The following is a 14,004-nucleotide window of genomic DNA, read 5'->3' on the forward strand; positions in this document are numbered from 1 at the left end:
CAGGGGGGTCTTATTTGTAGTTGCCAAATCAATAGATCCAATTAACTCCTGAGATAGTTCATGCATATAGCTCCCCTTTAGCAAAATCTTCTGATCTTCCTCTATCACATTCCCCACCATCCTACCCATCCTTTTGGACAAAATATTTGAAAATAATTTATAGTCTTTATTTAACAGTGAGATTGGTCTATCTGATTCACACATCGTAGAGTCCTTGCCCGGTTTTAATATTAGAGTGATTATGGCCTCATCTTAAGACCTTGGAATAGGGATATCTCCTCTGAAAATGCCATCAAATAATTGTGTTAAAAAAGGTTTAATGACTTCCTTCACACGCTGATATAATTCATTTGGCAGCCCATCCAGTCCTGCCACCTTCCCTACTTTACCTTTTCTAATAGCCTGCAACACCTCCTCTGCTATTATTGTTGTCTCTGTTTCTTCCTTCTCCAAATCCGTAAAGCTTTTAGCCTGCAACCCATTCAACCATTCTAATCTTTGGGATTCTGTTACTACTTGATCTTCAGTATATAGGATTTCAAAAAAATCAACAAAGGCTTGCTGTATCTCTATGTCTGCCACTATTTTTTTCCCTGTAATATTGCATCTAATTTACCTTACCTCGTTTCTAACCAAATCTGTCTTTATTTTCCATGCCAAAAGTTTCCCTGCATTTTCGCTGTATTCAAAGTGCACTAGTTTACTGGCCTCCCATCTAGCCTAAACCCTTGCTTCTGCAGCGGCGGCTACAGTGGCTTTTTGTGCTGTGATCTCTCCCAACAAAACGTCTCTCTCTACTTCCTGCAACTGTAGACCTAACGTCCTTCCAAGGAGGTAATCGCCTGTTCAGATTCCCAGAGCATCTTCTTATACTCCCTATTCTTTTGTGCCAAGAGATTAATCAAAACACTTTTTATAAAGGCTTTAAATGAATCCCAAACTATATGCGGAGCTGTGGAATTATTATTCAGCTAAAAAAACTCACTGGCTTTTGCCTTTAAAGTGTCTACCACTACTTGGTCCTTCAAAAGCGAGCGATCTAAGGTCCACCTTCTTATTTGAGTACTTGGGTTGCATTTCAACCCCAGTAAAACAGCTGCATGATCCAATAAATGAGGTGCTATATGCTGAATCTCTATAACTTCTGATTTAAGTGCTCTGTCTATCAAAAAGTAATCTATTCTTCACTGATGGCTGTACTTTTTATTATGAAACGTATAAACTCGATCCTGGCCATGCCTCTCTCGCCAAATATCCAATACTGCAAAGTGTTTCATTATAAATCTGACATATGTCTGTGATTTAGGGCAAGCTTGAGCTCTACTCTTATTTAATTTATCTGAAGAACTATCTAAAACTACGTTGAAATCTCCTGAAATTATTATAGGATATGGGGTATCTAATAATTCTCGACATAATTCTTGCAGTGGTTCTGTATCATCAATGTTAGGACCGTAATACCCTGACAGTGCATAAACCCTCTCATTAATTTTGCTATAACCCATCGACTTTTCTTATCTGATTTATAATTCACTATTGAGGCATTTAATTGATTCTTAATCAAGATCAAAACCCCTCTCGAATGGCCAGTGTGATCCGTACATGCCATCTGCTTCACCCATTTTTGAGATTTGAAAATATCAGAGGATTCTTTGCTTGTCAAGTGTGTCTCCTGTAACACAATTATCTGAGCTGAAACATACCTTAAATATTGGAGGATACTATCTCTCCTAGGCCCTACTCGAGGACCATTCATGTTCCACAATAAAACCTGAAACCCTCTCACGTTATCTACCATTTTGCTTCCCAAAAAAAATGAAGAAAACATTCTGACCTATAGATTCCCACTTCCAATACTACTACAGAGTCCTGAGGATCGCCAACTACTCCGAGGCACACCATTTTATCCCCCCCCCCCCATTCCCCCCCTTAGTGCTCCCCACCCAGTGATCCCCTTCATCCCCCATTACCCAAATAACCCCCCTCCCTGGAGAACCCATCCCTGCTCCATCTTGGCTTTAACAGCCTTTAGGCGCTATCTGGCTTTCCCTAAAGAGAAACATCCCAAAAAGAAAGGAAAAGAAAAAAAAAAGTAGAGGAAAAAAAAAAAAAGCTTGATTACCTATTGTTTCCTATGGGTCAGGGGAACTACACCCTACTTCTATCCTGTTTAGACTTATTTCTTAGCATTTCTAGCAGATTGTCAGCCTCCTCCCAATCCCTTATATTATACATTTTATTATTTATGATAACTTTTAAGATGGCTGGGAATTTCAGCTGTGCTGTACCACCTAATTTCCTGAACTCATCCATCCTTTTCCCTAACTCCCATTGTTTATTTAGGGTCATGTGGGAGATATCTGACCTTATATCAAAGGTATAATCTTTCCCACTAAGCATCCCCAGCTTTAACGCCTTAGTCAGTATCTTCTCTTTGGTGGAATAAGTAAGGAAATTTACTAAGATTCTTCTGGGCTTATTCTTGTTTGCATGCTTCTGATACGGGTCTCGATGCACTCTTTGAATATCCTTAACCAGCACCTCCTCTGGGCCCTCCCAAGCACCGCTCTGAATGCGCAGCTCAACAACTAATGTCTTAATGTCTTCTCTTTCTTTCCCATCCGGAATGTTCAATAGCCTAATGTTGTTTCTCCTTGCGTTGTTTTCCAGCACTTCCAGCCTATCTACACTCTCTTTATATTTAATCTTCAGTTTTTCAACTTCCTGTCTGTCCCTGCAGGTAGAATCTTTCAGTTCCTCGACCTATATTTCCAGGATCCGCGTTCTTTGTGCCAACACGTCTAACTTATCTGCCAGGCCTTCACACACTTCCTGGATGTCTTTCTGATTGGTCTGGGATATTGAGAAGCCCTTTCTGACCTCTTCCGCTAAGGATTGTAACAATTGTTCCAGAGGCTGGATTGGTAGTGCTTATGAGGCCCGAAGATCATTATCCCCCCCTTGCGTAGTTATGGGATCCGCATTCTGGTAATTCAAATTCCTCATTTCTTTTCCCTCTGGAGGGTTGAAAACTGGCAACCCCGGCGTCTCAGTCGCCCTTGGCATGATTGAATCTTGATCCTCACACTCCCCTCCTCCCGCTCCCTCTGGACCCTGATGTAAATTTGGGGCCTGCAGCTTTAAACCCATCTTCAGCTCGCAATTATTATTTTCCATGGTCGAAACTGAACTCTCCCTGGAGTGTGAGAGGTGTGAGGGATCTACAGGAAGGTCCCCCTGAGCTCTAAAAAAGGACCTAAGCGAGGGGGTTATTCTTTGTTGTTTCTTGCCACCAATCAAGGTTACTTTTTTCCTTCCTCGTGCCCCCATCTGACCTCTTTGGTTTGGGGGGCTTTTATTTTTTTTAGAAGTTCCCCCATCCGATCACTTAGTTTACCTTGCCCCACAGTTTTATCCAGAGAGCCTCTAACTGAGGCTCTCAACAGATATTTTCCTGCTTTTCCTATTTTATACTGTGGGAGTCAGCCCTCCCCTGGCCCTCCAAATCCTCTGTTACCGTTTGTGCAGCAGTCCGATCCTTCCTTCCTTCTCCCTGGGGTGCCTCCAGCTCGGAAATTGTGTGTTTACAGAGCTACGTTTCTGTCTTTTCGCTAGTGCTGCCTCTGCCTCTACATACCCCACTCGACCCTCTCAGCGTGACCCTGGACATGAGCTTACGCAATTTCTTTACTTTCAGGGCTGCCTAGCTCCAGCACACTCCCCCGTCGCGTCCTCCTCCTTCATCCAACATCGGTCTGCGGCGTCTCCTCGCAGCGGGGCTCCGCCTGTGTCTGCCACCGCTCGTACAATGCGGAGGGACAAGGGTGGAAAAAGAAAGAGAGTCTCGCCTCCGTGTCCTCTGCTCGATGCACCCCAGACCCCAGAAACTATTATGCTCCACTAAACAGGGGTACGCGAAATTTTCAATATGCCCGAGCTGCGGCCGACCCTTAACCAGCCGCCATGTTCTCCTGTCACCTCTTGATCTGTAACTACAAAAATGTTGATTGAAGGATGCTTCTCTATCTCCTTTTCTAAAAACAATCAGTACATGTGAGGTGAAGAAATAGTAACCATGATCTTTCACTCACTACCGCTGAATTTATATTATGTGTTGTACTACTTTTAAAATATTTGGAGGGTTGAAAGAGCTAATTTATTCATCTCAATTTCCATTCTGTCTGATCACAGTGGAATATTATCTACCATTTGAGTTGTCTATTGTGGCCCTTTAATTTTTGTTTAGGCCGTGCTCTGTAAATGCATAAATAAATAAATAATGAACTCTGAAGCAAGACCAGTTACACCGTATTCCTGTGTAAAGACTCATGATGACAGTGCAGCGGAAATGAAACAATGGAGCTGCATTGAAAGTGTCTGCAGCCATTGGGTCTAATAAGTGGCTTGCCTTAATTATTTATTAATTAAATTGACCTGTTGTGAGGACTACCAACATTCTTTTTAAAATGTCAATTCTAGAATTCTATTCGCTACACGTGCTACTTCTGAAAGATAGTGGGGTACGAGTCCTGAGGGTTTTCCAAGAAGAAATCTTTCTTGCTTTTTCAAACAGTGTTGAAAGTAGTACAGTTCTCTAACGTATGAAAAAAGGTGGCAGATTTTCTTAGCCTCATAACTAGACATGCACAACAGTCTGAACAGTGTATGGTCTGACGAGAAACCCGCTTTACGCTAGGTCTCCACTTCAATACTGTGGTAGATCTGCCATGATGGACTTGTACAAGAAGTTTAAGGTCCTGAGGAAAGTAACACATTGCTATCTGGAAGTAATTTATTGCCATCTGGAAAACGCACTATACCTCCTCTTCCACCTCCCTCCACACCATCCCACAACCAGTATTATAACTGCCTTTTAGGGTAACAAAATACATTATACTGAAATGAAAGCGAGGGAGAGTAATTTGGTCAAGCCTTGAAAATTGTTTTCAAAACAAACTCAGATGGTGCCTTTTTGAAGCACTTCCTGATAGATGCACTTACCCATGTAGAGTGGTGGCGGCTCTCCAAACAACTTTGAAAACAAAGGAGCCAAATTGTACATTTTCCAGTTCTCAGTGCATTTTTTAACAGAAAGGCGTTATGTTTGGTGAAAAAATAAATGAACAAGTGCCTTAAAATATTCCATTTTTCTTTAATTTCCCAATTTATTTAAATGAGTACATTTCCTCCATTTAATTTTTTTCTGTACAGTATGTTAATATTTGACATATTGATCCATACATGTTTGAGTGCCTTTCCGACGTTTGTTTAGATTCTGTGGGTTACAAACCCGTTTATGCTTATTAAGGAATTTGAGGAGGTCTCACCAAAACATATTTCCAAATTGGAAAAGGATTTTGACTTTGACCAACTGTTTTATCAGAATTGGTACATTAATTTTTTTTTAAAGAGTTACATAAAAACTCCAATCAGCTATTCAATAATCATCAGAATTAGGTATGCCGCCTTTCTCTTGAGCCGAAATCAGCTATTAGCACCCCAATCAGTCCGTTGTCTCTTGGCAGACATTACTAACCACCCAATCAACTAGTAATCCCACAAGTCAGTAGCACCAACTTAAATCATCCAAGAGACCCCCTGAAGTTAGTAGTTCTTGCTACATGAGCCTTTAGTCCTCATTCAGCCATAAGAGACCCTCAGGCAGTCAGCAGTACCCTTTTGACAATTGTTAACGCCCATTCAGCTACTAGTTCTCGTTTAAAATTGTTCCTCTTGCACTGCAGCTAGGGTTGTGTCTCTGGTATGGGAATACTTACCTGAGAACTCCCTGATTGGATCTTGGATGCAGTGGCAGAGCAATGCAGCCATTCCACTCCCTTTGCCCCAGCATGTGTGCCCTGTCTGTCTTGGTCTCACAGGCACATGCATCAGTGAGGATGGATTTTGGCTAGGGCAACAAGACTCAAGCCAGGCCTAAACCACAATGAAGACTGAGACGGCCAGCATGTAATTCTACTCTTTGCATCTATCACACCGGAAACATGTGTACAGGGGTTGAAAAGTGAAGCTACTGCCATAATTGGACTAAAACTTCAATTTGACTCAGATTCGTCTTGGAGGGAGGGCCTGACTTTGAGCCTACAGTAACTTATGGAAGCATTATCCTGTTTATTTCCAGGTCCCACCCTACCTCGCCTTTGCACCTGAAGTGGAGAAGGCTTGGATATAACCTGCCATACTGTAGCCACACAGAAGTGGGATCTTGTGGAGGCTGTATTACTTCACGTTCTTTAGCTATAGTCCAAATCATTGCACATGTGTTTGGGCGTGCAGTGACTCCCACAGCATTTACTCAGCCCCGCCTACAGTGACACCATCATTCATGATCTGTTGATGCAAATGACTGCGTTAACCTGTAAGCATGTGTCTCTTCAAGCTATACTGCAGAATGTACATCACATATACAGGTCCTTAAGGAGGACTTCCTATACCAGTCCAGTGTGATCCAGCAGCTTCCTTACATTTTTAACTTATGATATACACTGCACTAAAATGTAAAGGGCACACGTGTGTTAATTGCACACGTCATGTGTCCTGCCGAGCATATGCATGGCTGTATCCTCTTCTGAATGCAAGAAACAAATTCACTATGTTTGCTCCACATCTGAACTCCTCTCCCCTGTGATTTCATTGCTGGTTCTGCTGTATGGCCTACATGTTTCTTGTTTATAGTCTGTTTAATGCAAGACAGATGGTTTACTTACATTTATAGATCATGATGGTCTTTAAAGCCTGAAGCTAACTTCCACTATTTCTTTTTTTAAACTTTCATTTTTTAGGGCTATCATCGACCAAACCACTATATCGCCACTCAAGGTAAGTTAATTACTACTTTCCTTATATGCTGTAAGTTTGTATCTACCTTAAAGCATTTGAGATATCAAAGTTCACAGCCTAACAAGTTTTGTTCTCATTACTTCGTATTCAAAATTTGGGACAGAAAATTTCCATAATTATAAATACTGGAGTCTCACTCCAGTTGGGTCATGGTGTAAGAGCGAAGCCATCGCCCTTCAACACTAGTCATTTCACTCCACTGTCTTATCCGTCCAGCTGAAATTGTTTAGTGTCATTTCAAATGATTGACATGCATTGAAAGGAATGAAAGAAGATTCTGGAGGTTTTCTATGGGACTCCATTACTCAGAGATTTGAGGCTCCTTGTGATTGGTTTAAGTATACATGTGAATTTGGATTGTTTATTCATTTACGTATTTGGAGGTCGGAATATCCACATGCTAAGTGACCTTTGGCGGTATAGAATGAATATAATAAATAGGAACCACTAGTTTGCTGGAACAAATCTCGCCCGTAACTAGTAGGCCGCTCAGTGGTGGCACTGCACCGGTGTCTTTTTCTATATTTGGCAGGTGTTCGATTCTAGATTCAAACAAGGTAAGACTCCTCTCTAGTTTTACAATATTGATATTGCTCAGATTCCCAAAATATTCCTTGGTTCTGATTAATGCCTCAGTTGAATAGCTCACAAACATAAATGATGGATGGAATGCAGAACTAATCAAAGATTCACTCCGAGTCACAGATCTATGCTTAATCTATCAATTCTTTTGCTCACCATGCCACCCCAGTTTGGACCCAGACATATGCAAATCAGTCTTGACCCTATTCCCCATGGAAACAGTCCAGCCTGAACTGCCAGACCAGGTCTTCCCCGGACTGGAAACAAGCATCCCGGGACCGGTTTCAGGGTATCACCCTTCATCAGCCAGGCTAGCTTGAATCCAGTGGCATAGTGAATGTTTGATTTGTTCTGCGTTTTGTCCATCATCTGTTGTTTTTGCATTTGTCACCCCAAGTAGGAAGAGTGTTCCCAGATGTGGCTCCTGTGCTTGCTATGCCACCAGATTCAATCTAGCCTAGCTGATGAAGGGTGATACCCTGAAACCGGTCTCAGGATGCTTGTGTTCGATGGCATCTGTCGCTGTAGATACACATGGTATGCATGAGCTCGCCATCTGGTGTTGGGTCGGAGTGTTACAAGTTGTTTTTCTTCGAAGAAGTGTTTTCGAGTCACGGGACCGAGTGACTCCACCTTCTGTGCTCATTGCGCATGGGCGTCGACTCCATCTTCGATTGTTTTCTTTCCGCCATCGGGTTCGGACGTGTTCCTGTCGCTCCGAGTTTCGGAACGGAAAGTTAGCTGAAGACGGAAGATTTTCGACGGTATCGTTGCGATCCGGTTAGAGATAGACACATACGACGACGCGTTCAACATCGAAGCGCCTCGGTGCCCTTCGGGGTAGATTTCGGCACCCCGTCGGGGCCTAGTCGGCCCGACCGCGTGGAGGACAACGCCGATGGATCGGACCCCGTTTCGATTCTGCCCCGAATGCCACAACAAATATCCTTATACGGACCTACACTCGGTCTGTAATCTGTGCCTGTCACCCGAGCACAGCGAAGAATCCTGTGAGGCCTGTCGGGCGTTCCGGTCCCGAAAAACTCTGCGCGACCGTCGAGCGAGAAGACTCCAGATGGCGTCCACGCCAAAAGAGCGTCCACAGTTCGAGACAGAAGAGGAACAGGACGAATCCTTTTCCATCCAGGATTCAGACTCCGACGAGCTACACTCTACAAGAACTGTGAGTAAGACGTCGAGATCAAACCTTAAAAAAGGAAAGAAGGCCCAGGGGACGCCACTGCCAACCGGCCATGGCTCCACCCAAATTCTCGGTGACCAACAATCGGCACCGAAAAAGGCCCATTCAGTGTCGAGATCGTCCGACTTCGGTCGAGACACCGGCACGCAGCCTCCTCGGGACCGAGAGAGTGCTAAACAGAAGCATCGACACCGAGAATTCAGTGTCGACACCGATCGACGCCGAGACAGTGGCGCCGAAGACCATAGAGGCCAAGAATTTTCGGCACAGAAAAAGAGGAAGGTTACCTCGGAGCCGAAAAAACAATCAACAGGGCTTTCGGAGCCGAAAAAAGCGACATCAGACCCTGTTTCTGGCTCCTATACCGAAGAGCATTCTATGTCTTCTCAAATGAAGAAACATAGATTTGAACAAGAACTGCAATCCACTGACGTGGATCACACGCAAAAGCGTATCTTTATTCAGCAGGGGACTGGGAAGATCAGTACCCTCCCACCTGTCAAACGAAAGAGAACGCTTCAGTTTACTCCTCAGCAACAAACAACACAAAAGGTAACACCTCCTCCCTCGCCTCCACCTGTAACTCCGGCTTCGCCAACTTACACCCCGTCACATTCGCCAGCTCACACCGCCATGAGCCACGACGACCAAGATCAGGATGCGTGGGACTTGTATGACGCACCAGTGTCTGATAACAGCCCAGACACATACCCAACTAGGCCATCACCACCGGAAGACAGCACAGCCTACTCGCAAGTGGTGGCTAGAGCAGCTCTATTCCATAATGTGGAACTACACTCGGAACAAGTAGAGGATGATTTTTTATTTAACACCCTCTCCTCAACCCACAGCTCCTACCAAAGCCTGCCGATGCTCCCAGGCATGCTACGCCATGCAAAGGACATTTTCAAGGAGCCAGTTAAAAGTAGGGCAGTGACGCCTAGGGTGGACAAAAAGTATAAGGCGCCTCCTACGGACCCTGTCTTCATCACCTCTCAGCTGCCACCAGACTCTGTGGTGGTAGGGGCTGCCAGAAAACGGGCAAACTCACACACTTCTGGGGATGCACCTCCCCCAGATAAAGAAAGTAGGAAGTTCGATGCAGCCGGGAAGAGGGTTGCTGTCCAAGCAGCAAACCAGTGGCGCATCGCAAATTCACAAGCGCTGCTAGCGCGATACGACAGAGCCCACTGGGATGAGATGCAGCATCTCATTGAACATCTCCCAAAAGATCTGCAAAAAAGAGCAAAACAGGTTGTTGAGGAGGGTCAAAACATTTCCAACAATCAAATACGCTCCTCCATGGATGCAGCAGACACGGCCGCAAGAACCATTAATACGTCGGTTACCATCCGTAGGCACGCATGGCTCAGAACGTCTGGATTCAAGCCAGAAATCCAGCAAGCAGTGCTTAACATGCCAGTAAACGAGAAACTTCTGTTCGGTCCGGAGGTCGACACAGCTATAGAAAAGCTCAAGAAGGACACTGACACTGCCAAGGCCATGGGCGCACTCTACTCCCCGCAGAGCAGAGGATCTTATAACACCTTCCGCAAAACACCTTTTAGAGGAGGGTTTCGGGGTCAGGCCACACAAGCTAGCACCTCACAGGCCGCACCGCCCACCTACCAGGGACAGTACAGGGGAGGTTTTCGGGGCCAGTATAGAGGGGGGCAATTCCCTAGGAATAGGGGAAGATTTCAAAGCCCCAAAACCACTACCAACAAGCAGTGACTCACATGTCACACACCCCTCCCACACAACACCAGTGGGGGGGAGGATACGTCAATATTACGAAGCATGGGACAAAATAACTACAGACACATGGGTCCTAGCAATTATCCAGCATGGTTATTGCATAGAATTCCTGCAATTCCCTCCAGACATACCACCAAAATCACAAAATTTAACAAAATACCATTCACAGCTTCTAGAGATAGAAGTTCAAGCACTACTGCAAAAAAATGCAATAGAATTAGTACCAAGCACACAAATAAACACAGGAGTTTATTCACTGTACTTCTTGATACCAAAAAAGGACGAAACACTGAGACCAATTCTAGACCTCAGAGTAGTAAACACATTCATCAAATCAGACCACTTTCACATGGTCACACTACAAGAAGTGTTACCATTGCTCAAAAAACACGACTACATGACAACCCTAGACCTCAAGGACGCATATTTCCATATACCAATACATCAATCACACAGGAAATATCTAAGGTTTGTATTCAAAGGAATACATTACCAATTCAAAGTATTGCCTTTTGGTTTAACAACCGCTCCAAGAGTATTCACAAAATGCCTAGCAGTAGTCGCTGCACACATCAGAAGGCAGCAAATACATGTGTTCCCGTATCTAGACGACTGGCTAATCAAAACCAGTTCGCTCACACAATGCTCAAACCACACAAATCAAGTCATACAAACCCTCTACAAACTAGGGTTCACCGTCAACTTTGCAAAATCAAACATTCTGCCAAGCAAAGTACAGCAATATCTAGGAGCCATAATAGACACGACAAAAGGAGTAGCAACGCCAACTCCACAAAGGATCCACAATTTCAACAGGGTCATTCAACACATGTCTCCAAACCAAACAATACAAGCAAGAACAATACTACAGCTCCTAGGCATGATGTCCTCATGCATAGCCATTGTCCCAAACGCAAGACTGCACATGAGGCCCTTACAACAGTGCCTAGCCTCACAGTGGTCTCAAGCACAGGGTCACCTTCTAGATCTGGTGTTGCTAGACCGCCAAACTTACCTCTCGCTTCTATGGTGGAACAGTATAAATTTAAACATAGGGCGGCCTTTCCAAGACCCAGTGCCAGAGTACGTAATAACAACAGATGCTTCCATGACAGGGTGGGGAGCACATCTCAATCAACACAACATAAGAGGACAATGGAACATACATCAAACAAAACTGCATATAAATCATCTAGAATTATTAGCAGTTTTTCAAGCACTAAAAGCTTTCCAACCAATCATAACCCACAAATACATCCTTGTCAAAACAGACAACATGACAACGATGTATTATCTAAACAAACAAGGAGGAACACATTCAACGCAGTTAAGCTTGTTAGCTCAAAAAATATGGAAGTGGGCAATCCACCATCAAATTGGTCTAATAGCACAGTTTATTCCGGGGATCCAGAATCAGCTGGCAGACAATCTCTCTCGAGATCACCAGCAGGTCCACGAATGGGAAATCCACCCACAAATTCTGAACACCTACTTCACACTCTGGGGAACACCACAAATAGACTTATTTGCAACAAAAGAGAACGCAAAATGCCAAAACTTCGCGTCCAGATACCCACACAAGCAATCCCAAGGCAATGCCCTATGGATGAACTGGTCAGGAATATTTGCTTACGCTTTTCCTCCTCTCCCTCTCCTTCCTTACCTAGTAAACAAATTGAGTCAAAACAAACTCAAACTCATTTTAATAGCACCAACGTGGGCAAGACAACCCTGGTACACAACACTGCTAGATCTGTCTGTAGTACCACACATCAAACTGCCCAACAAACCAGATCTGTTAACGCAACACAACCAACAGATCAGACACCCGGACCCAGCATCGCTGAATCTAGCAATCTGGCTCCTGAAATCCTAGAATTCGGACACTTACAACTTAGCCAAGAGTGTATGGAAGTCATAAAGCAGGCCAGAAGGCCATCCACTAGACACTGCTACGCAAGTAAGTGGAAAAGATTTGTTTGGTACTGCCATCATAATCAGATACAACCACTAGAGGCAACTCCAAAACATATAGTAAATTACTTGCTCCATTTACAAAAAGCAAAGCTAGCCTTCTCTTCTATTAAAATACACCTTGCAGCAATATCTGCATACCTGCAAACTACATATTCAACTTCCTTGTATAGGATACCAGTTATCAAAGCATTCATAGAAGGGCTTAAAAGAATTATACCACCAAGAACACCACCTGTTCCTTCATGGAACCTAAACGTGGTTCTAACAAGACTCATGGGCCCACCTTTCGAACCCATGCACTCTTGCGGAATACAATTCCTCACCTGGAAAGTTGCCTTTCTCATCGCCATTACATCTCTAAGAAGAGTAAGTGAAATTCAAGCGTTCACAACACAAGAACCTTTTATACAAATACATAAAAATAAGGTCGTCCTACGACCTAATCCAAAATTTTTACCAAAAGTTATTTCTCCATTCCATCTAAATCAAACGGTAGAACTACCAGTATTCTTCCCACAGCCAGATTCTGTGGCTGAAAGAGCACTACATACATTAGATGTCAAAAGAGCATTAATGTACTACATTGACAGAACGAAGAACATCAGAAAAACTAAACAGCTATTTATTGCATTCCAAAAACCTCATGCAGGTAACCCAATATCAAAACAAGGTATAGCCAGATGGATAGTTAAATGCATCCAAATCTGCTACCTTAAAGCAAAAAGACAACTGCCCATTACTCCCAGGGCACATTCAACAAGGAAAAAAGGTGCTTCAATGGCCTTTTTAGGAAACATCCCAATGCAAGAAATTTGTAAGGCAGCCACTTGGTCTACGCCTCACACATTCACCAAACACTACTGTATAGATGTGCTATCTGCACAACAAGCTACAGTAGGTCAAGCTGTATTAAGAACTCTATTTCAGACAACTTCTACTCCTACAGGCTAAACCACCGCTTATGGGGAACTAACTGCTTACTAGTCTATGCATACCATGTGTATCTACAGCGACAGATGCCATCGAACTGAAAATGTCACTTACCCAGTGTACATCTGTTCGTGGCATCAGTCGCTGAGATTCACATGGACCCACCCACCTCCCCGGAAGCCTGTAGCAGTTCAGAAGTTACCTTCAATTTTGTATATTTGTATATATATTACTTAATCCTTTAATAGGTACATACTTACATTTTTCATTGCGCGGGCACTATTACTATAGTACAACTCCTACCTCACCCTCTGCGGGGAAAACAATCGAAGATGGAGTCGACGCCCATGCGCAATGAGCACAGAAGGTGGAGTCACTCGGTCCCGTGACTCGAAAACACTTCTTCGAAGAAAAACAACTTGTAACACTCCGACCCAACACCAGATGGCGAGCTCATGCATACCATGTGAATCTCAGCGACTGATGCCACGAACAGATGTACACTGGGTAAGTGACATTTTCATTCTGGTCCAGGGAGAACCTGGCCTGGCAGTTCGACTGGACTGATCCTAGAGGAAACAGGGTTAAGACTGATTTGCATATGACTGGGTCCAAACTGGAAAGGCATGGCAAGCAAAAAAACTGATGGATTAAACCAAGATCTGTGACTTTGGGTGAATGTTTAATTTGTTCTGCAT

At 43.8% G+C, this 14,004-nt stretch overlaps 1 protein-coding gene across 14 annotated transcripts in view; it reads left to right on the forward strand.

Annotated features, from left to right (window-relative positions):
• PTPRM (protein tyrosine phosphatase receptor type M) overlaps positions 1-14,004 on the forward strand; it is a 1,480,454-nt gene that overhangs the window by 1,272,931 nt on the left and 193,519 nt on the right. For all 14 annotated transcript variants that reach the window (XM_069218824.1, XM_069218808.1, XM_069218810.1 and 11 more), the window contains one exon: positions 6,801-6,837. In XM_069218824.1, the coding sequence (XP_069074925.1) occupies positions 6,801-6,837 (37 nt within the window). The remainder of the gene's footprint in view (positions 1-6,800; positions 6,838-14,004) is intronic.

The sequence above is a fragment of the Pleurodeles waltl genome, chromosome 2_1, assembly GCF_031143425.1.
Source record: "Pleurodeles waltl isolate 20211129_DDA chromosome 2_1, aPleWal1.hap1.20221129, whole genome shotgun sequence".
Taxonomy (NCBI): Eukaryota; Metazoa; Chordata; class Amphibia; order Caudata; family Salamandridae; genus Pleurodeles; species Pleurodeles waltl.